The sequence below is a fragment of the Sceloporus occidentalis genome, unplaced genomic scaffold, assembly GCF_023333645.1.
Source record: "Sceloporus occidentalis isolate IW3139 unplaced genomic scaffold, rSceOcc1.0.p SCAF_39, whole genome shotgun sequence".
In the NCBI taxonomy this organism is placed as follows: domain Eukaryota; kingdom Metazoa; phylum Chordata; class Lepidosauria; order Squamata; family Phrynosomatidae; genus Sceloporus; species Sceloporus occidentalis.
In genome coordinates this window covers 5,076,537-5,100,569 of record NW_028317019.1, presented here as the reverse complement: position 1 = coordinate 5,100,569, position 24,033 = coordinate 5,076,537, and the positions used below count along the sequence as shown (strand labels likewise).

At 44.9% G+C, this 24,033-nt stretch overlaps 1 protein-coding gene across 2 annotated transcripts; it reads left to right on the top strand.

The window, feature by feature from the left end:
- The first annotated feature begins 16,596 nt into the window (after nt 1–16,596).
- On the top strand, nt 16,597–23,794 carry LOC149290457 (uncharacterized). Of its 2 annotated transcripts, none has more exons than XM_089489227.1 (4): nt 16,597–16,923; nt 18,607–18,758; nt 19,579–19,699; nt 22,560–23,794. In XM_089489227.1, exons 3-4 carry the CDS (start codon nt 19,627–19,629, stop codon nt 23,291–23,293), a joined length of 807 nt encoding a protein of 268 aa, XP_089345353.1. In that variant the 5' UTR covers nt 16,597–16,923; nt 18,607–18,758; nt 19,579–19,626; the 3' UTR covers nt 23,294–23,794. The 2 variants fall into 2 exon arrangements, with proteins under 2 accessions (XP_089345353.1, XP_089345352.1); XM_089489226.1 differs by having other exon boundaries at nt 18,607–18,774.
- The last annotated feature ends 239 nt before the right edge of the window (nt 23,795–24,033 follow it).

Sequence of the window (24,033 nt, the reverse complement as noted above, 5' to 3'; positions counted from 1 at the left end):
GGCCTTTGTGGGAAAGGAAGGTATGCGCCAGGGGTTCAGCAGCCTCCCCTTCCTTCCCTCATTTCTTCCTTTGAGGAGATCGCAATGGAGGCCAAAGTGCAGAGCTGGACTCAGGAGGGAAAGCCAGGAAAGGAAGGCACTAGTTTTGAAATATAGCTGTCTCTGTGTATCCTGTATGTTTGTGTGTTTCTGTGCACATATGTGTGTGTGTGCCCCTTCTGTTCTTATGGCTGGGAATGGAGCTGAGGACTGAGGAGAGAAGAAAGGCTCAATTTTGGGCAAATTCAGAACTTCTGTGCATCAAAGAGTCCAGTGTGTTGAAATAGCAAAGAACTTTATTGAGAACACACAGAAACCCAGTGTTTAAGCCAGAACTGCCCACTCCAATCCATACAATACACTAAAACCCCAAACGTTCAACATCACCCTCTTCCAAACCTAGCCTCACCCCCAATTCCCACAGTCTATGCCCCACAGGTAAAAAGGCCCCCTTTGCCATTCCCACAAACTAGCCCTTTCTGTTAATACCCAAAAATTTTCTTCAGACAACATCTCACACTTTGCAATCCCATAACTATTCTATCCAGCTGCAACAAATCCCACCCCTCATCTACCTAATCTATACCACAATCCACAACAAATATACAACCCAAAGCAATTACCTATACTATTACCAATTAAAACCTAAACTTAACAAAATATGACTTTAAAACATAAACAGACATATGGACAGACAAAGCTAATAAACAAAATCATAAGGGCTTTTTCTTATTACCACAGGATTAAAAATATATTCTTTGTACTCCTTCTTGACAAATATAATGTTAGTTCATTACTGGGATTTCTGTAGCTTCTCTCCTGTGTGGCCTCTCTCATGTTTCACTTGGGCTGACTTGTCAGAAAAACATTTCCCACAATGCTGGCATTTGTATGGTTTCTCTCCTGTGTGGACTCTATGATGTTTCACTAGGTATGACTTAGAAGAAAAACATTTCCCACAATGCTGGCATTTGTATGGCTTCTCTCCTGTGTGGACTCTATGATGTGTCACTAGGTCTGACTTAGAAGAAAAACATTTCACACAATGCTGGCATTTGTATGGCTTCTCTCCTGTGTGGACTCTCTGATGTCTCACTAGGTTTGACTTTGAAGAAAAACATTTCACACAATGCCGGCATTTGTATGGCTTCTCTCCTGTGTGGACTCTATGATGTTTCACTAGGTATGACTTAGAAGAAAAACATTTCCCACAATGCTGGCATTTGTGTGGCTTCTCTCCTGTGTGGACTCTATGATGTGTCACTAGGTCTGACTTAGAAGAAAAACATTTCCCACAATGCTGGCATTTGTATGGCTTCTCTCCTGTGTGGACTCTCTGATGCATGTCAAGCATTGACTTGTAAGGAAAACATTTTCCACAATGCTGGCATTTATGTGACTTCTTTCCTGTGTGGACTCTCTCATGACTCAAATGTTTTTCTGTAAAGAAAGACAATGACAGATGAGAGTGAAAATCAGAGTTAAGAGAGGAGGGTGTTACCCCATGATTTGCCCTCATTAACCCGTCCTTATTAGAGATTAAAGTAAGAAAGTTTATGTGAGTAACCCAAGCATGACCCTGCTACTTATGTCCCTAAATCCATGGTATGATTGTATCCTTACGTATAGGAGCTAGCAAAGAATGGGGACTGCCTTGAGGGAATCAGTGGAAGCAGGTAGTCAAAGGACTGTTGAAAAAAATATTCCATTAACCATGTGCAAAAATACTTTGATTGACAGGTGAAATCATATCCTGTGAGACTCCCATAGAGTCCTGAGTCAGAGCCCAAGGCATGATGGAAGCTAACTGCAGAGGTCATTTCATGCTGTTTGGCACCAGGAGATGACTCACAACCAATATAGTATGCAGCTCACATGCAGATTGGTGTGGATTGGAGTTCTGTGTACAAGAGATGGTGAAGTTGATGGAAGTCGGAGAGGAGAGCTTGCAAATAGTTGTATCATTTTGCAACTCAAGAGAGAGAACCTCCAAGGATTTTGATGAAATCAACTGTGTCTGTCACTTATTTTTCACTGTGGAAAGTGGTCAGTGCATTGCCAATATCTATATCTGGATATCTGCTTCTGTACTCTGCTATGTTATTATTGTGCCGCATCTGGGAGTATCACCCTCAGATTGTGCTGTATATTGGTTTTTCAACGCGACTGGAATTCAGAGCCAAGATGCACCTGAGAGCCAGTGTGCTAATCCTTTGTCTGTGATATTTGCACCAAGCACCCATTGCATTGAATTTGGTTTCAGACCATTCTTCCCCCCAGGAAACATTCTGAAGCGATTTAATCCTTGTTGAACACTCAGTTTCTTCCCCCAAGCAACAATTACAGTATAAATATCTGTCCTGGATAGCTGTTCTTTGACGTCAGTCCAATTACAGACAGACAGTCTGTCGGTTTACATGGCTAAGCACCTCAATGCACTCGCCAACCCCATTTGTCGCAGGAGCTCCTGACTTCTCTTCCCATTTCGAACCCTCAGCAATTGGAATCCAGATCCGCCTAGGTAAAGTATTACCATTATGAAAGTCTTACATCTCTTGACCACTCCCACCTGATATCTAGTTGTTGTCCATGTGTGAACCCTTATGTGTGTGTGTGTTTTGCTTTTCCCCTGAATAAAACAAAAAACCTATTTCAAATGCCTTTGGAGTTCTGTGTGCTTCTGGGCCTAGTATAGTTGGGCTTGAATCCCGAGGTCACTATTGCCCCAACCAAACTATGGCCTGTTACAGACAGCCAAAATAAAGCTGATTCGAGTCACAGTGGAAGTATGGTGTTTCAATGATGCATGCGTCCTAAGAGTCCAGAAGCCACACCAAAGCCACGCTCCAGTCCTTAGGGCTGGAGCGTGGCTTTGGTGCAACTTCTGGACTCTTAGGACCCATGCATCATTGAAACACCATACCTCCACTGTGACTCGAAGCAGCTTTATTTTGGCTGTCTGTAACAGGCCTATATCTCTCTTTTCAGCTAAGTACCAAATTCCCCTAAAAGCATCACACTTGCAAGTGTCCTTCCCAAACTCCAGCATTTTGGATAACAAAGGGCCTCTGGAATCAACCATGGAGCTAAACAAACTCAGGTTGGAGAAAAACATTAGAGAAAAGGGAATTTTTGTGTCACCTTTCCTCTCTTGATAGACATTGCTGATAATTGCTATATGGGGCCCCTTAATATCCCTGAAAACAAGAGCCTGAGCCGTGTTCTCACCAGTTCACTCAATCCAGTTCTTAAAATCTGTCAGGTTGATGGCTGCCTCCCAATCCCCAAGGCCTCTCTCCTGGCCCTTCCCAGGGTCCCTTCCTCTCCGCACAGAGCTAGGCGATCCTGGCTTTGCTCCTGCCTTCCCCTCCTGGCTCCCAGATCCCCTTCCCTTTCTCCCTCCGCTCCCCAACCTTCCCTCTTGCCCATCTGCACTGCTTTACCATTTCACCTTCAGCATCTCTTCCCTGCCTTTCTATTTTTTCACATTCCCTCCATCTCTCTATCACAGACAGAAACACACCCATAGAGTGTGTGTGATGCATAAAAGGGACACTTTGAGGCCCGTTCGTTGAGAAAGGCAGGATAATCAATATACAAATAACTCATTGGGAAAAGCAGAACAAGGAGGATTGGGACCTGGACTCCAATTTTGGTGAGGGTCAAGTGCCAGAGAGCAGCCATAAAACAGCCTTAAGACATCTCTAAGGAGTTTATTGAACATGAGGAATTTCTCTTAATTTCGAATGAAAAGAAAGTAGGGCCAGAACGCATTCACATCAAGTTGCTAGTTTAGCGCAATTATGTGAATGTGCATTGCGTTCGAACTGGCTCCCCGTTGCCCGAAAATAGCATGCCATGGCCCGAATTTGCGTGTGGCAGTCTATCATGCAATAACGTGAAACCACATGATTGCATTCAGATTGCCATCGGAATATACTTCCAATTCCCCTTGTCTGATAAATTCCTAAGACAGGGATGGACTACTGTTGTTGATGGGGGGAAGTGGTCATATTGGACCCCAGGGGATCTCAGGGCACCCCCACATGGTATTTCCTTGAGGGGGGGATAAATAATATTTTGCCCCTCAATATCCGACAGCATTCCTTTGGGGAACTGGTATCCATTTTGCCACTGTTCTCTCAGCCACTGCAGGGCCAAAGGAGGCATTTTACCCAAGAAGCCTCTCCAGAGTCTCAAAAGGCTGGAATAGGGGCCAAAAAAGCGAGGCAACTTGGTCAGGGATAGGCTAAGGAGCATTTGGAGCCAAGAAGCATTTCTCTCCATGGTTCCTTCCCATAAAATCCTAGAATTGACAGTTTAAATTAGGATATTTAGATTCCTTAGATAGTGGAGAGCAATAGTGTCTCTCTAAATTACAAATTCCAAGATTTCACAAAAAGTTGCTATGACAGTTAAACTATGTGTGAAAGGGATGTAGGAGTCCTGGTAGACCACAATTCAAACATGGGTCAACAGTGTGATGCAGCAACTAAAAAAACCAATGTGATCCTAGGCGACATCAATACTAGTATAGTGTTATGTCAGTGGGTTGGACTGGATAGCTCTTCTAGTTTCTTTCAACTCTAAGATTCTATGTTATTGATTAAGGGAAGTAATAGTGCAACTCTATTCTGCTTTCTTCAGGCCCTCACTTGGAATACTGTGTCCACTTCTGGTCACCACAATTCAAAACGGATGTTGATAAGCTGGAGTGTATCCAAAGGAGAGCAATGAAAATGGTGAAGGGTCTGGAAACCATCAAGCCCTATGAGGAGTGGTATAGGGAGCTGGGAATGTTTAGCCTGGATACCTAGCTAATACCCCAGAGGACAGGATCATAATTCAAAATGACTTGAATAGACTAGAAAGCTGGGCCAAAGCTAACAAAATGAAATTCAATACGGAGAAAAATAAGTTATTGTACGTAGGGCGGAAATATGAAATGCATAGATATAGGATGGGGGAAACCTGGCTGAATGAAACTACTTGTGAAAGGTATATAGGAGTCCCAGTAGACCACAAGTTGAACATGAGTTAACAGTGCGATGCGGCAGCTAACAAGGCCAATGCAATTTTAGGCTGCATCAATAGAAGTATAGTGTCTAGATCAAGGGAAGTAATAGTGTAACTCTATTCTGCTTTGGTCAGGCCTCACCTGGAATACCGTGTCCAGTTTTGGGCACCACAATTCAAAACGTATGTTGAGAAACTGGAACACGTCCAAATGAGGGCAACTAAAATGGCTGGATGGCCATCTGTCGGGGATGCTTTGATTTAGATTTCCTACATGGCAGATGGTTGGAGTGGATGTCCCTTATGGTCTCTTCCAACTCTAAGATTCTATGATTCTATTCCAGCTCTATGATTCTCTAATTCTAAAGTGGAATCATAGTGCCATGATAATGTAGAATGAAAGGGCCCTCAGTCTTCATAGTAAGGGCAATGAATTCAGCTTCCTTACCCACAGAGGCCACATTCTCGTAATTCTCCATCATCACATAATTGTACATAAATGTCTGCTTCTTTGTCAACATTTTCCATTCATCTTCAGTGAAATATACCGCCACATCCGCAAAGGTCACCTGCAAAATAAAATAGCCTTCATTCACAGAATGACTAACAAAAAAAAAGGGGGGGGGGCATGATGCATCCCAAAATCATTTGATCACCTCAGAATTTAGTCCAGGAAAGAAACTTTAAATTCTGTTAGCAAGAAAAAAAGCTATTGCTGTTGAAATCCAGTTTGTCTCAAATTCTTTCACTATAACATACAATATAATAAACAATATAATTTAGGCCATAGGTGGGATATTGATGATGGATTAGGATATTGACTATCCTGACACTTTTGTACATTGAGCCTCCAAAGATTATAGTGCATGTAGCCATTTGTTGCCAAATTTCAGAGGCAAATGTCATTTTTAAAAAGCAGATCTCGGGAGCACTGTGGGTTTGAGACCCACAGGGCCACCCCCACTTTATATCCAGAGATGTTCTCCCATATCACCCAATGTTTCACAGCTGGGAAAAACAAGACACATGTGGGCAAGCAACACCAGAAAGTGGTGAAGATGGTCAAAGTTGTTTATGAGGAAGATCACACAAGTGGGAAAGGGCACAGCAGTTTGCTTTTGCCTCAGACTCCTAGCAAAGGAAAGTCCCTGCCCCCTTCTTTCTTCTCCTCTTCCCACTTGATGGGAAGAGTTGATGGGGTGCAAACTCCTTGGCACTCATTATGCAGAAACTGAAGTGAGCTGAAGGGGGAAAGTGGGTGGAAGAGAAAGAAACCAAGACTTTTTAAAAGCCCCCGAAATAATGGGGTGACAGAGGATTAACCCGGACTGTCTCTGCCAAAATTGAACATTATTTTATTTACTTCCTTTCATAAATTGGCCCAGCAGTGACACAGATGAAGCTATTAGGATAGTGACTCACCGAAGAGCTGTTGTACCTTGGCAGCCTCTTTCTGTTGGAGCCCAACTCCCTCCGCTTGGCCTCTGTGTTGGCCATCAGGTGGGCAGGGGTCCTGGTGGCCCTGCACTTGGTCACTTCCAGCAAGAAAGGCCCCAAAGCCGTGTACAAGGAGGCCGAGATGGAGTTCCTGAGAAAAGGGACCAGGGTTAGAATTGGCTTGGCAAGAAACCCTGCAGCAGTCAAAGACACAGAGAACAGCATCTTGCTGGTGACATACGCAGGTGCCATATTCCTCCTTTGGGCCTATGCAGAAGTGGGCACCCCCTTCCTCCCTCTGCACCAAACAAAGCCCCTGGACCTAGCATAGACTCACTGCAGCTTCCCTACACAACAGATACTCCATGCCTTCTTAGAGTGGAGGGGTGATTAGGGGATGGGGAATTGGAGAGGGCCCTGGTTATGTCCCCATAGATAGATGTGAAATGAGTGCATCGTAAATAATTAAACAAATAAATAACCTGCTGAAACCTCCAGAGATCCCCAGTGCTTTCTCCCATCATCAGCCCCTTTCCCAAGAAGGCTGCATCTGCACTATAGAAATAAGGCACTTTGACACCGCTTTAACTGCTCAGTGCTATGGAATCCTGGGATTTTAACTTTGGGACACTTAGCCTTCTCTGCCAGAGAGCTCTCATGCCACAACAAACTACAAATCCCAGGATTCCATAGGATGGAAATAGGAGAGTTAACAGACTTTAGAACTGGATTATTTCCGCAGTGCAGATACAGCCTGAGTTGGTCGTAAAAGGGTAGAAGCACTCATGTCTTGTTTTTACCCTCCTAATAATGGTTTTCCTTTAAAAAAATAAGTAGTTTGTTTTAGTCTCTAATTGTTATTCTTCTTGTTGTTTGTTTGTTTCTATGTTTGTTTGTTTCATTCTTGGTAATATGAGTTATTCTGGTCTGTCTCCTTCCTTCTTGCCTGAAAATCTATTAATAAGGAAACTGGGGAGACTTTTAAAACCTCCCAAAGGAGCCACTTTTGGCCTTTTTTGGGGGACTAGCCTCCTCTTAGAAGCCAAAGCCCAATGTTTGTGAATAATAATAATAATAATAATAAGGCTTGTATTAAAACTATCCTCCCATTTCAGATCCCTTTTAAAACCCATGTTCCCCAGAAGGAGCAGAGCTGTGTAATAAGAAAACCCTCTCAGAAAAGACACACACTTCCTTCCTTTTGGCCCAAGGAGCCTGGCCTCCTTCTGACTCTGGAGCCTCAGGAGAGAAAGAGAAGCCTCTGTTCAACTGAGGCCTCAGAGAAGGTTCTGGAACATTATTCCCAACAGTTACAAGCAGCACAAAATGGCTGCCAGAACTCAAAATGGCTGCCTCTGTCTCAGTGCTTGGCAGTTGGCAGTTTGAGGCCTTCAGGGAACCCAAAATGGAGGATGAAAGGGCCCCAAAGTCAGAAGGGACCCCAAACAGCATTTCCAACCCTTAACAACACCTAAAATCTTTCCTGATGCTATAATATAGAGACTCACTGAGATACTGTTTATAAATACGTCTTTCCATGTCTTTATAAATAAATAAAATAATACTAATGCTACTACTAATAATAGTAATAATAAGTTACAACCAGGAGATTTCTCCCTGTGGCTTCTCCCCCAGAGGCCTCTGCGTATGCTCAGGAGCTCCTTCTTCTTCCCCTTCTTCTTCCTCTACAGAATCCTCCAGACGCCTCTCTGCTCCTCCTCCTCCTTAGGCTCTTCCTCTAAGCCTTCCTCCTCCTCAGGTCCTTCTAAGACTTCGTCTTCCTCCTCCTCTTCCTCAGACCCTTCCTGTAAGCCCTTCCTCTTCCTCCTCCTCTCCTCCTCCTCCTCAGGCCCTTCCTCTAAGCCTTTCTCCTCCTCCTCTTCCTCCTCGGGTCCTTCTTCTAAGCCTTCCTGCTCTTCCTCCTCCTCTTCCGCAGACCCTTCCTGTAAGCCCCAAGCCCTTCCTCTTCCTCCTCCTCCTCCTCCTCCACATGCCCTTCCTCTAAGCCTTCTTCCTCCTCCTCCTCCTCCTCCTCCTCCTCCTCCTCCTCCTTAGGCCTTTCCTCTAAGCCTTCCTCCTCATCCTCTTCCTCTAAGCCTTCCTCCTCCTCCAGCCCTTCCTCTAAGCCCTCCTCCTCCTCCTCCTCCTCCTCCTCCTCCTCCTCCTCCTCTTCCTCAGGCCCTTCCTCTAAGCCTTCCTCCTCTTTTCCTCCCAGACTTTGGGGGAAAATTGTGTGCCTTCAATTCCTTTCTGGGGATCCTAAGGCAACACTGTCACAGGAGTCTCTTTGTAGGTTTTGTCAAAGTGTGTTTACCATTGTCATCGTTTGAGGCTGAGAGAGTGTGCCTTGGGGGCTGGGGGTGTGCTGCGTGCCTTGAACTCTTGTCTAGTGACCCTATTCCTAGGCTTTCTTTGGGTTCAATTTTGCCTTCCACTTTGCCCTTTGTCTTCCTCTGAGGCTGAGAGAGTGTCTGCTGCCCAAGGTTCCTCTGCAGTGGGTTTCATGGCCCAGAATGAATGCCATTTCCCATCATGTAGATGTGTGTGTGTGTTGTCCGCCTTCCAGTTGGCCATTGGTCTTCCTCTGAGGCTGAGAGAGTGTGACTTACCCAAGGTCACCCATTTTATATAATGGGTCTTGAGCACCCATGGATTTTGCTATCCAAACCAAATCCCAAAGGATACCAAGGGCCCATTGTTTTTCCATCTTTTTTTGCAAACAGCAAAGTAGATCTTGCTTGCCTGATCTTTGCATGTTCAAGAGCAGTGTTGGGCAAATGCTAAGAGATGCCTTGTGGATTAGGAAGAGGGTCCTGGAAAACAGTCCTCTTCCTCTGGACCCACAGACTCAGAAAGACATGGGCCCTCCATTCAATGGGACCCCTTTCTTTGAGGCTGCTCTAGGTCCAGGAGGGTCTCTCAGGAGAGATTGGGAAAGTCAGCCTTTGAGGAGTTCTGGTCCTTAAAGGTTAATATCTCCAGACTTTGCTGAGAGGGTAATATTTGGGATTTGGTCAGATCCAGGCTGCAGGGCTCTCTCAAATTTGGTTCAAAAACACTGCAGAAATTATGATGATGATGATGATGATGATGATGATGATGATGAATCTTCCCTTCAAACCCACAGAGCCTTGTGGACGCTCAAGTAGTAACAGAGGTCAAAAACACATTGCAGAAATAATCCAGTTTGCAGAAATAAACCACTTCAACTGCCCTAGTTCAGTACTCAGGAATCCTGGGAATTTTAGTTTATTATGGCATCTGAGTTGTCTGACAGAGAAGACTAAATATCTCCCAAAACTACAGTTCCCAGAATTCCCTAGCATTCAGCCAGACAGTTAAAGCAGCCCTGAACTTGGACCATTGTTAGCGGTTGGCTTGGAGCCTGAATAGGGTTCTAGAAGGCTGGTGGCTTTGGTCGTTGGCTGCTTAGGAAGAAGGGCTCCTTCTGGGTTTCCTTGGCAGGAAAGGAAAGGAAAGGTGGGTGCCTCAAGATGCCAATGGGAGACCTCTAAATTTGGTTCCTTTGTGAGAATGCTGACTGAGGGGGAAGAGAAGGGTGATGGATTTGGTCCCCAGGGAGGCCCCAGGGCAGGCAGGGCAGGCCACACAACATTCGCTAACTCCCAAGTCAAATCCTGGTTTCCCTTCTTTTGCCCAGGACCTAAACCTGGACCAGAAAGGATCAGGTTTTATTTGCTATCTTCTCCTGTAACAGGTGTTTTTCCTTGCCCTTTTTACACGTGGCAGTAAAGATACGATACAGCAGGGCCTGGCATTGAGCTTCCAGTTTTCATGCATGATCTTCAGACAGGAGATGAGGCTGCCTCTTCTCCATTTTGGAGGGAGCCCAATTCCAGGAAAGAGGAAAGGGCTCTGTGCAAACATCCAGATCAGATGTGAGAGCAGTAGCTTATTATAATTTGCAAGGTTTAATTCATTGGTTTCTTCAACTAGAAAAATTGCAGGGGTCTATGGATTGGTTTAGTTTCTTGCTTTCTCTCAGTTGTGGTGGTACAAGGGCTCACTACTATACTCTGCATTCGCCATCTGGCTAGAAAGAAGGAGGCTAAATTAAATGCCTTTTATCCTTAGTTTTTTGTGGATTTTTGGGGACTATGTGGCCATATTCTAGAAGAGTTTCTTCCCGACGTTTCGTCAACATTTGTGGCTGGCATCTCTGAAGATGCCAGACACAGATGCTGGCGAAACGTCAGAAGAAACTCTTCTAGAACGTGGCCACATAGCCCAAAAAACCCACAAAAAGCTATGGAAGCCAGCCATGAAAGCCTTCGACTTCACGCTTTTTATCCTGTCTCTCCAAGCAAGTGAGAAAGAATAATGCTCTCATTTCCCCTTGATCTGGGAACAGACCTTTAAAATTTTCTCTCTTCATTTCTACACAGGAAAGTATATTGAGTAGATTTGAATGACAAACTGTGAGCGACTGTGGTTTGTAATTTATGCATTAGGCTGAATGAGATCGCTAGAGGCCCTGCCCCAGGTCCTACGTTTTAGCTCACAAACCTCAGGACCTGAATTCACAGCCCTATAAGAGAGATGGAGGGACACCAGAAAGTAGGCAACCAAAGTCCTATGCATATTATCCAACTGTACCAGTTTGGTGCCATGTTAACGGTTGTGAATCCACCCCAGAGAAACCTGGGAATGGGGTGCTTAGAACTGGATGCTTGGTAGAGAGCCCCAGTGCAGTCCTTCATGAGAGTTGCTATATAATTCTAAGTACCTGAAAGATGAAATCCCAGGATTCTGTTGGACAGAGTCCTGGAAGTTTCATGGTGTCAAAGTGCTAGGTTTGGGCAATGGAGATACAACCCAGGTGCCAAAAATGACCCCTAGCAATTCTGGACAGATTCATTCAGTCTCTGTCTCTATTGGTGGAGGGCTATTTACACCAAGAAACCCATGGATCTTCAAGGGATCTCCAGTTTATTTATTTTATTTATATACATCCATCCTTTCTCCCAATATAGGGACTCAGGGTGGCTAACAGGAAATTTAATACAGTACAAATTCAAAACAATGCAAAGGGATTAACATTATGTTTTTGAAAAAAATTAAACCTTTTATATAGGTTGCACCTTGAAATTAGTAAATTGTATCAAAAACCATATACAAACCTTGATCTCTGAATTGCATAGCAGTCCAAACCTTATATCTCATTTTGCTTAAGATCCAGCCCTTGAGGCATCAGCATTTCCAGAATGGAGAGAAAGTGGAAGTGTGAAATACTTTTTGTGTGGAGGAAGTGTCTTTCCAGATTCAGTCCTGTAAAACTATTAGAGCCCCTTTCATGCTGTTTTTGATTCAGAACATATGATTTTAAGACATCTTGCACTTCTATCTCCATCTAATAAACCTTTGAATTCTTTCAAGCATTCTGTTTTCCTGGCTGCCCATCCCAAGAGTATGAAACATAGCACCAGTCATGGAGATTCAGTCTTTTTCTTAATGGGGATACAGAGCGAGGGTCACAGGATCCCAACTCCTGGCCTAAGACCTGGCCCAGTTCATTGCAGATATTTGACATACTTAATGTTAGAGCCAGACTGAAAGGTTTTGGGAGTCCCTGTCCCTCCAAAAGTAACTTTCCCAAGAGCAGTCTAGGTCTCCCTTCCAAAGGCCAGCAGTGGATGGAGAAGGAGGCCTTGGGGAAGCAGAGGAGAGCTTGGCTTGACCCCCAAGGACTCTCCCTTGAAGGTTTCCATCTCTCTAGGAAAGGCTGGAACCTGGGAGGGAGACGGAGGACTAGGGCATGCTGGGAAAAGCTTCAGGGGAGCTTATGGGAGCAAATGTGGGACTTTGCTTTCTCCCCCCGATTACTTTCCAGCTCTCTTTTGAAAGGCTTGAAGACAACACAAGGTAAGTTCAATGGTGGAAAAGATTGCAAAAGCCATCTTCCCTATACGTTCCATGCTCACCTCCATGGCACCTTAGGAGTAAGCAAGTCTCCACTGAGGGCAGCACAGTCAAAAAACAAAATCCAAAATGGGGAGTGGTCTTTGAGATCCTGATGGTCCTCTGAGAGGAAAATGCCAGCCCCTGAAACCAATCTTGGCCAGCTTTTGGGAAAGGGCCCTCAAGGTTTAGTCCAAACGGCTGTCAGCCCCTCGAAGACTGTCCCTTCCCTGAGCCTTGCTCTCCTGGAGGCTCAGAGGGGATTCTGGGGGGGCTGGTCACCTCCTCTTCTTAGGGACACTGAGCCTCAAGTTCAGCTGACAAACGGTAATCCGCCCATGAGGAACCCCCATTCCCTGCTCTGTCCTGGCACATGCCTTAGGAAACCTGTTCCATGGGAATTTGGGAGCTCCTAATCTTAGTGGAAATGGGAACTTCTGGAACTCTCTTATTCTTCCCAGCCAGGAAACAAGGAATAGTTGTGAATCTCTTCCAAGGAAAAGAGGGGTTGTTGTTGTTGTTGTTGTAATGACTGAGCTCCAGTCAATGGAGGTCTTCTTCAGGCAGAAAAGGGAGGTTTATGCAAATGCAGAATGACATCACTGCTACGGAAGGCTCTCTTGACCAATCAGAGAGCAAGATGAAGGTTCTTCTGGAAGCTTCCGTGAGAAGGAGATATAAGGCCTGAGAGACCAAGAGACAGTTGGGGGAATTGTGTCGGTTGGAGATCGAGAGAGAGAGTTAAAGAGCGGATCTTGGAAGTTAGTCTCAGAATTGGATGCTTAGGTTTATTTATTTCTTTAATAGCTTGTATGAATTGAATATTATATACTTACAAATATTGTACCTGCAAGATTCTTAATATCTTGTGTGACTTATGTTTTACTTATATTTTGTTAACTATAATAAATACCTCCTTGGAGTATCTACTACTCGACGCTCCTTTTACATGTGTCTTGCATTGGTTGATGCTTGGGAAGATCAGTAAAGAAGTGGAAATAAGGTTCCTTAACTGGTCCCAGTGTAGGTTAAGGGAAACCCTTTTATAATTCACTGGATGGAGGCAGCGTGATTTAAGGAAGTTAAGGGTCTTCTGGGCTAAGAGCCATAATGTCTAAATGTCTAATTAACAATTTGTAAGACACTCTGATAGCCTTTTGGCTGAAGTGAGGGGTATAAAAATATTATTATTATTATTATTATTATTATTATTATTATTATTATTATATCAGGGCCGCAGTTTGGCTGCAAAAACGCATCTCACTCCAGAAAATAAAGGTACTTCAGGAGTTTGCACTCTACGTCTTTCTGTAATAATAGCTACAAAACTGATAATAGCATTTGGGACATTTAGTCTTTTAAAAACAAATATGGCAGATTTAAATGCTGCTTCAAAACCTCTTTCCATCTGCCAGCTTTGCGCTGGTTTTGGGGGGAAATGAGAAAGTGTTGGGAGGGAGGGACTGCCAACAGAATTAGGAGATGCATTGCAGGCTATGGACTGTTTGTGGCCAAGAAAGGTCCAAAAGACACGGCAGCAATAGTCCATTTTGAGAGCGCTTTAACTGCCCTGGCCCAGTGCTAGGGAATCCTGGGAATTGGAGTTTGTTGTGGCACCAGAGCTCTCTGACAGAGAAGGCTCAATGTCTCACAAAACTACATTTCCCAGAATTCCATTTTGTGTTCTGGCAGCCATTTTGTGCTGCTTGTGACTGTGGGGAATAATGTTCCAGAACCTTCTCTGAGCCTCAGTTGAACAGAGGCTTCTCTTTCTCTCCTGAGGCTCCAGAGTCAGAAGGAGGCCAGGCTCCTTGGGCCAAAAGGAAGGAAGGGTGTCTCTTTGTGTGTCTTTTGTGTCTCTTTTCTGAGAGGGTTTTTATATTACACAGCTCTGCTCCTTCTGGGGAACATGGGTTTTAAAAGGGATCAGAAATGGGGAAGATAGTTTTAATACAAGCCTTATTCTTATTCTTCACAAACATTGGGTTTTGGCTCTTATCCCTGTTTTTAACAATTGTTTTAATAACTGTCCAGTAATTTAATGGTATTTTATTTTGGATGGGAGTGTTAGGGTTTAGGAGATCATGAAGCATGGTTTTATTGTATTGTATGGGTATTTTTTATTGTAAGCTGCTAAAAGGTGGCCATTCTTGTGTAGGAGTTGTCTTGTGATTAACTCCCACAACAGCCTTGTAAGGTAGGCTTCATAGGCTCCTGGGGCTGGAAGGGAGCCCCAAGGCCAAACAGTCAGCCCCATTCTGCCCTTCAAGTCCTCCAAAGAGATGGACATCCAGACAGAGACTCCTCCAATGCTCTTGGAGGCAGAGTCTCCCATAGATTTGCTAAGAGGTCATGGGGCCCACAGTCCCATGGGAACCTGTTCTTTCCACCCCACTTTGGGAAAGGAGACCCCCTCAGCCCCCTGGACTCACTCCTGCCACTCATTCCTAGAATGGCTGGGACTCAGAGGAGTTTCCTAGGCATTGTCACCTTCTGCCCTCCATTGCCATTTCCCTTGAACTGGGCCCTCTCTGTAAGACTGTGGTGGGAAAGGAGTGGGGCTGTGCCAGAAGAGAGGAGACTAATTCAGGGGGATTCAAGAGACAAAATGCCAGCAGCCGCTTTGTACTCCTGCACCCATTGGGAAGGGAATATAGCTCAGTGGTTGGAGCAGCTGCTTTGCATGGAGGAACTCTGAGGTTTTGGCATCCCAGCCTCTCCCTTCTCCTGACCCTAAACTAGCCCTGGAGAGTCACGGCTGGCCGTCCCTCTGGACCCATGGCTCTATCGGGGGAGAGAGCCTCGAGGAGGGTGACCAGATGTCCTCCCCACAAAGGTGGACAAGGCACTGCAAAGTGGAAGATGTTCAAGGAAAATGGAGCTAAAAACACATAGAGAAATGTACATTCATGCTTCTTAGTCATGCTCAAAATGGATGACCTTTTGGAACTCCTCCTGGACAGAAGGCTGAAATGTAGGACATGTCCTGGGAAAGGAGGACATCTGCTCCACCTGCCCTCAAGGACCTCCCTGCATATAATCTGCCTTCTCTGCTTGCCCCTGAAAACACCTCTCCTGCTCCACAAAGTCCTCCAGCAAGATTTCCTCTTTCGGTTTGGCTCAGGAGGAGTAGGCAAAGCAAGGCCCTGCAGAGATTGTTGGACTGCAGTTCCCAGCATCCCCCACCAGAGCATCCCTCAGACCCCTATGGAGCCCCACTCTCCTGCTCCAGGGGAGCCTTGGCATCCCCCCAGGACTCAGGACAAGGCAGTCTGCCTGGGACCAAAGAAAGAGCAACTTTATCCATAGGATCCCAACAGTTATAAGCTTGCAATGCGACGCTATAGATGACTAGATATTAGCATGTACACTATTAATATCCCCATGACTTTATTTAGTGTGTATTTTAACAGTCAACAATAGAGCCTTCAGTTTATTTCCCTTCAATCAGCTCTTGTACATAAATTGTACCAAAAAAGATGCATCTCATTCTGGGAACTGCAGTCTCCAACAGTCCTGCAGCTGGAACCGTATCTCTCTCAGTTCCCCAGTTGCTCAAGGTTGTTCCTCAACGGTCAGGACTCTGTAGTAGGGCTGTAGTAGGGACCCAATCTACTCCTGTCAGTCCCATAGATATTGATCTGCTCATTTTATTTTGATTCTGTGCTGCCTAGGTGTTGAAGGGAGTGGTTTGAATGGAGAAAACATCAATATTTTTCACTATTAAGGGAGGGGGGTCAGGTGTCTACATAGAAGCATCAGGAAAACCTTTCTGTGTTGTTAAGGTTTAGAAATCCTCTTTGGGATCCCTTCTGCCTTTGGGGCCCTTTCATCCTCCATTATGGGTTCTCTGAAGGCCTCAAACTGCCAACTGCCAAGCGCTGAGGTAGAGGCGGACATTTTGTATACCAACGGCCATTTTGTGTCCCAGTGGCCATTTTGTGCTGCTTGTGACTTTGGGGAATAATGCTCCATAACCTTCTTTGAAGCCTCCTCAGTTGAACCGAGAGGCTCCTCTTTCTCTCCCTGAGGCTCCAGAGCGAGAAGGAGGCCAGGCTCCTTGGGCCAAAAGGAAGGAAGGAAGGGGCCTGTGGGGTCTGAGGAAGGGGAGGCAGGGACTCAGGGCCAGTGGGGAGGCTGGGCTTTGGGGGCTGGGAGAAAGAGGTGGGGAAAGAGACGCTCCCTTTGGGCCCTAGCTGGGGAGGGTCCCACCAGTCCTTGCCTCCCCCTTTGGGAAAGGAGACCCCCTCAGCCCCCTGGACTCACTCCTGCCAGTCATTCCTAGGGCTGGGACTCAGAGGAGTTTCCTAGGCAATTGTCACCTTCTGCCCTCCATGGCCATTGGCACTGACCCTTTCCCCATTGCCTTCTCTCCCTCAGCCCTGTGGACCTCCTCCTCCTTCGCACTCAGAGCAACCCTTCTCTATGACCCAGGAGACGGCCGATGACCTGGGGAAACTCTGGCCATAAAGAACTGCAGAAGAGCCCTTTCTGGGGCTATAAGTATTGAAGGTAGGCCTTTATTCCTGGAGCTGAAAGAGGACCGTGGTTTAAATGTTTCCGTCCAGGATTGTGTGGAAAGGTTGCAGCTGAGAGAGTGATCCCATGCTTTGCAGGCATAAAGTCCCCAATTCCGTCTCTAGCAGCATTGTCTTCCCAGAAGGTGGAAGTGAGATTTCCAGACCCAGACACACAATGCACCAGTGAGTCCTTTGTGTGGGGACTGTGTGTGTATGTGGTGTTTACTAGAACTTTGTGAGGTATTTGTTTCACTGGGTTTATAAAATGAATTTGCTTACGTCTTCACTTCCCAAAAATGAGTATAATCCAGGGAGTAATCTTCACGCATAAACCTATACATTTATAAACTTGTATCAAGTGCAACACATTCAGCGGTGTGCATGCTTTAAAAAAATACGCAAGGAGAAGTTAAGATGAATGTGATTTTGACAATAGATCCATTCAGAAATAATGCACACAAATGTACATGCGTCAATATCTGTATGGCATTAGCAAGCAGAGGGAGGAGGTGCACACTTCTTGCTCCTGCTATGACGCACATACAAACACAGCAGTTAAGCTTAGAGAAATAGTCTCATTTGCAAAAATGAAATAATTATTTTGACCAGTGTCTAAATGGGGAGGGGGCCATTCGTTGGGGATAATTTGGCAGGGGGTTGGACTGGGTGGCATTTGTGGTCTCTTCAAACTTTACAAATCTATGATTTTATGTGGAGAGTGCCTATTTTCCACTCTGTTACCTGTCCATCTTTGCTTGGGAATTTCTTGTTCTAGCCACATGCAGGCCTAAATCCTAGCCTTATCCTATCCTATTCTTAGTCCTGATCAGATGACAATCACTGAATCAGTTGGATTTAACTATAGATTGACTCACCAGTCACTTATGGTCACATGGGAAGAGGGACTCTCAGGATTATGACTTCTCTGCATGCAGAAGGCTGCCATGGCAATTGGGTGCTCTCTTGCCATCAGCTCAATCCTCTGGTGCTCCCCGATCCTGGGAGGAGGGCTGGATCCCATGGAAGGGGGGCAGCCAGAGAAGAGAACGCTCCTTTCCTGCTCTGCTTGCCTGGGGGATGGGGGGCAACTAGTTTGGCCACTGGGAGAATGAGAGACCACCAGGCCAGAAAGCCTGACAACAGAACCATTTATGCTCCAGTGTTGCTCCAGGTGGAATAAGGCTACAACTGGCCATTCACTGACACAGGTCCTCCCATAGAGTTGTGGAAGCTATCCCGTATGGCCATTCCATGCCTGGTGAGAGTATTGGGTGGGAGGTATTGGAGAAGCTGTGTTTATGTAGCCAGAAGCAAAATGAAGACATCTTTCTCTGAGGGCCACTAGGGAGGTGAGGAGGTTTCAACAAACGATGCACTCATTTCACATCTAGCTATGGGAACATAACCAGGGCCCTCTCCAATTCCTCATCCCCTAATCCCCCACCACTCTAAGAATGCATGGATTATCTATTGTGTAGGGGAGCTGCAGTGAACCTGTGCTAGGTCTAGGGAGCTTTGTTTGGTGCAGAGGGAGGAAGGGGATGCCCACCTCTCCATCGGCTCAAAGGAGGCTTTCGTCACCTGCGTATGTCACCAGCAGGATGCTGTTCTTTGTGTCTTTGAGTGCTGCAGTGTTTTTTGCCAAGCCAATCCTAACCCTGGTCCCTTTTCTCAGGAACTTCATCTCAGCCTCCTTGTACACGCCTTTGGGGCCCCTCTTGCTGGAAGTGACCCAAGTGCAGGGCCAACAGAAGCCCCTGTCCACCTGATGGCCGAGACAGAGGCCAAGCGGAGGGAGCTGGGGTCCAACAGAAAGAGGCTACCAAGGTACAACAGCTCTTTGGTGAGTCACTATCCTAATACCTTCATCGGTGTCACTGCTGGGCCAATTTATGAAAGGCAGTAAATAAAATACCGTCCGAGTTTAGCAGAATCAGTCCTGGTTAATCCTCTTGTCATCCCATTATTTCAGGGGCTATTAAAATGTCCTGGTTTCTCTCTCCTCCTCCCACTTTTCCCCTTCTCACTTCAATTTCTGCATAAGGAGTGCAAAGGAGTTTGCACCCCATCATCTGAAAAGTGGGGAGAGGAGAGGAAAGAAGGGGTATATGACCTTCCCAGGAGGCTGAAGCAAAAGCAAACTTCTGTGCCCTTCCTAGCATGTGTGATCTTCATCATAAACAACTTTGGTCATCTTCACTGCCTTTTGGGTTGCTTGTCCACATGTGTGTTGCTTTTCCCAACTGTGAAACATTGGGTGATATGCTAGAATGTCTCTGGACACAGTGCTCCCCAGAATTGCTTTTTTAAAATGACATTTGCTTCTGAAATTTGGCAATAAATGGCTAAATCCACTATAATCTTTGGAGGCTAAATGTACTATACATGTCAGGATATTCAGTATCCTAATTCATCATCAGTATCCCAGCCTAAATTATATTGATTATTATATTGTATATTATATTAAAAGAATTTGAGACAAAATGGATTTCAAAGGCAGTAGCTTTTTTTCTTGCTAACAGAATTTAAAGTTTATTTCCTGGACTAAATTTTGAGATGATCAAATAATTTTTAGGATGCATCATGTGCCCCCCCCCCTTTTTTTATTATTAGTCATTCTCTGAATGAGGGCTATTTTGTATTGTAGGTGACCTTTGCAGATGTGGCAGTATATTTCACTGAGCACGAATGGAAAATGTTGACAAAGAAGCAGAGATTTATGTACAATTATGTCATGATGGAGAATTACGAGAATGTGGCCTATGTGGGTAAGGAAGCTGAATTCATTGCCCTTCCTATAAAGACTGAGGGCCCTTTCATACTACATTATCATTGCACTATGATTCCACTTTAGAATCATAGAATCATAGAATCTTAGAGTTGGAAGAGACCGCAAGGGCCATCCAGTCCAACCACCTGCCATGCAGGAAATCTAAATCAAAGCAACCCAGACAGATTGCCATCCAGCCTCTGCTTAAAGATCTCTAAGGAAGGAGACTCCACCACACTCCAAGGGAGTTTGTTCCACTGTCGAGCAGCCCTTACTCTCAGGAAATTCTTCCTAATGTTAAGGTTGAATCTGTTTTCCTCTAGCTTGCATCCATTGCTCCGGGTCCTAGTCTCTGGAGCAGCAGAAAACAAGCTTGCTCCCTCCTCAATATGACATCTCTTCAAATATTTGAACAGGGCTATCATATCCACTCTTAACTTTTTCTTCTCCAGGCTAAACATACTCAGCTTCCTAAAGCACTCCACATAGGGCTTGATGGTTTCCAGACCCTTCACCATTTTCATTGCTCACCTTTGGATTCACTCTAGCTTCTCAACATCCGTTTTGAATTGTAGTGACCAGAAGTGGACACAGTATTCCAAGTGAGGGCCTGATGAAAACAAAATAGAGTTGCACTATTACTTCCCTTAATCAACAACATAAATCCTACAGTTGAAAGAAATGTGAAGGGCCATCCAGTCCAACCCCCCGCCATAACACTATACTCGCATTGATGTGGACTAGGATCACATTGGCCTTTAGAGCTGCTGCATCACACAGTTGGCCCATGTTCAACTTGTGGTCTACTAAGAGTCCTAGATCCCTTTCAAGCGTAGTTTAATTGTTATAGCAACATCCTGTAGAATATTTGAAGTTGTAGTTTAGTGAGGCACTATTGCGCTCCACTTTCTAGGGATTTTAAATATCATATCCTAAACTGTCAATTATAGGATTTTGTGGGAAGGAACCATGGAAAGAAATGCTTTTTGGCTCCAAATACTCCTCAGCCTATCCCTGACCAAGTTTCCTGGCTTTTTTGGCCCCTCTTCCAGCCTTTTGAGACTCTGGAGAGGCTTCTTGGGTGCAATGGACTTTATCACACGTGAGGAATTTCTCTTAATTTTGAATGAAAAGAAAGAGGGGCCAGAACACATTCACGGAAATTCGCTAGCTCAGCGAATTTACGTGAATGCGAATTGTGTTCAAACTGGCTTCCCACTGCCCGAAAATAGCATGCCATCGCCCGAATTTGCATGTGGCAGTCTATCATGCAATAAAGTGAAACCCCAAAATTGCACTTGGACTGACTTCCCATTGCCCAAATTCTCATGTAGTAGGCTATCATGCATTAATGTGAAACCCCATAATTGCGTTCGGATTGCCATTGGCTTATACTTCCAATTTCCCATGTCTGATAAACTCCCTTGGCCCTGCAGTGGTTCAGATAACAGTGGCAAAATGGACACCACTTCCCCAAAGGGATGCTGTCAGATATTGAGGGGGGGGGAATATTATTTATCCCCCTCCCAGGGAATACAATGTGGGGGTGCCCCAGAGATCTCCTGAGGGGCAATGTGACCCTCTCCATCAACAACAGTAGCCCATCCCTGCCTTAGAGATGTCTTAAGGCTGTTTTAAGGCTGCTCTCTGGCACTTGAACCTCACCAAAATTGGAGTCCAGGTCCCAATCCCCCTTGCTCTGCCTTTCCCCATGAGTTATTTGTATATTGAAAAGCAAAACACACACACACGTAAGTGTTCACACACATGCACAAGAATTAGATAACAAGTGAGAGTGGTCAAGAGATGTAAGACTTTCATAATGGTAATACTTTACCTAGGTGGATCTTGATTCCAATTGCTGAGGGTTCGAAATGGGAAGAGAAGTCAGGAGCTCCTGCGAATAGTGGGGTTGGCGACTGCATTGAGGTGCTTAGCCATGTAAACCCAAAGACTGTCTATATGTAATTGGACTGACATCAAGGAACAGCCACCCAGGGCAGATATTTATACTGTAATTGTTACTTGCGGGCAGAAACCGAGTGGTCAAAAAGGTTTAAATTGCTTTAGAATGTTTCCTGGGTGGAAGAATGGTCTGAAACCAAATTGAATGCAATGGGTGCTTGGGGCAAATATCTCAGACAAACAGGATTAGCACACTGGCTCTCAGGTCCTTCTTGGATCAATAATAACATAGCAGAGTACGGAAGCAAATATCCAGATATAGATATTGGCAATGCACTGACCACTTTTCACACTTAAAAATAAGTCACAGACACAGTTGATTTCATCAAAATCCTTGGAGATTCTCTCTCTTGAGTTGCAAAATAATACAAATATTTGCAAACTCTCCTCTCTGACTTCCATCAACTTCACCATCTCTTGTACACACAGTTCCAATCCAATCCACACCAATCTGCATGTGAGCAGTATACTGTATTGGTTGTGAGTCATCTCCTGGTGCCAAACAGCATGAAGCATCCTCTGCAGTTAGCTTGCATCATGCCTTGGGCTCTGACTCAGCATTCAGTGGCAGTCTCACAGGATATCATGCCACCTGTCAATCAAAGTATTTTTGCACATGTTTATTGGAATACTTTTTTCAACAGTCCTTTTACTATCTGCTTCCACTGATTCCCTCAAGGCAGTCCCCATTCTTTGCTAGCTCCTATAAGTAAGGATACGCTCGTTCCATGGATTTAGGGCCATAAGCAGCAGGGCCATGCTTGGGTTACTCACAGAAACTTTCTTAATTTAATCTCTAATAAGAAGGGGTTAATGAGGGCTAAATCATGGGGTAACACCCTCCACTCTTAACTCTGATTTTCAGTCTTATCTGTCATTGTCCTTCTTTACAGAAAAACATTTGAGTCATGAGAGAGTCCACACAGGAAAGAAGCCATACAAATGCCAGCATTGTGGGAAAGGTTTTTCTCGGAAGTCAGTCCTAGTGACACATCAGAGAATCCACACAGGAGAGAAGCCATACAAATGCCAGCATTGTGGGAAATGTTTTTCTCAGAAGTCAGACCTAGTGAAACATCAGAGAATCCACACAGGAGAGAAGCCATACAAATGCCAGCATTGTGGTAAAGGTTTTTCTCGGAAGTCAAATCTAGTGACACATCAGAGAGTCCACACAGGAGAGAAGCCATACAAATGTCAGCATTGTGGGAAACGTTTTGCTTACAAGTCAATCCTTGCCACGCATTGGAGGGTCCACACCGGGCAGAAGCCATACAAATGCCAGCATTGTGGGAAATGTTTTTCTCAGAAGTCACAACTTTTGGAACATCGCAGAATCCACACAGGAGAGAAGCCATACAAATGCCAGCATTGTGGGAAATGTTTTTATTCGAAGTCACATCTACTGAGACATCAGAGAGTCCACACAGGAGAGAAGCCATACAAATGCCAGCATTGTGGGAAAGGTTTTTCTTCAAAGTCAGACCTAGTGAGACATCAGAGAGTCCACACAGGAGAGAAGCCATACAAATGTCAGCATTGTGGGAAAGGTTTTTCTCAGAAGTCAAACCTAGAAAGACATCAGAGAGTCCACACTGGAGAGAAGCCACACAAATCCCAGAAATGAACTAACATTATATTTGTCAATAACGAATTCAAAAAGCATATTTTCAATCCAGCAGTGCAAAGAAGAGGCCCTTGTGATTTTGTTTGTGAGATTTGTCTGTCAATATGTCTGTTTATGTTTTAAGGTTGTGTTTTGTTAAGTTTAGGTTTTAATTGCTAATAGTACAGATTATTGCCTTGGGTTGTAAATTTGGCTGGGGATTGTGGGTCGTGGTATAGGTTAGCTAGATGTGGAGCTGGGATTTGTTGCAGCTGTCTAGAATAGTTATGGCAATGATAGCTTTTGGAATATTTGGGATGTTGGCTGAAGAAAGTTGGGTGCCGGTATTGACAGAAAGGGCTAGTTTGTGGCAATGGCAAAGGGGTCCTTGCTACCTGTGGGGCATAGACTGTGGGAATTGGAGGTGGGGCTAGGTTTGGAAGAGGGTGGAGTTTTAGGTTTGGGGATTTTGATGCATTGTTTGGATTGGAGTGGGCAGTTCTGGCTTAAACACTGAATTTCTTTTTGTTCTCAATAAAGATCTTTGCTTTTTCAACATATTGGACTCTTTGATGCACAGAAGTTCTGAATTTGCCCAAAACTGACCCTTTCTTCTCTCCTCAGTCCTCAGCTCCATTCCCAGCCATAAGAACAGCAGAGGCAAACACACAGGATACACAGGGACAGCTATATTTCCAAACTAGAGCCTTCCTTTCCTGCCTTTCCCTCCTGGTCCAGCTCTGCACCTTGGACTCCATTGC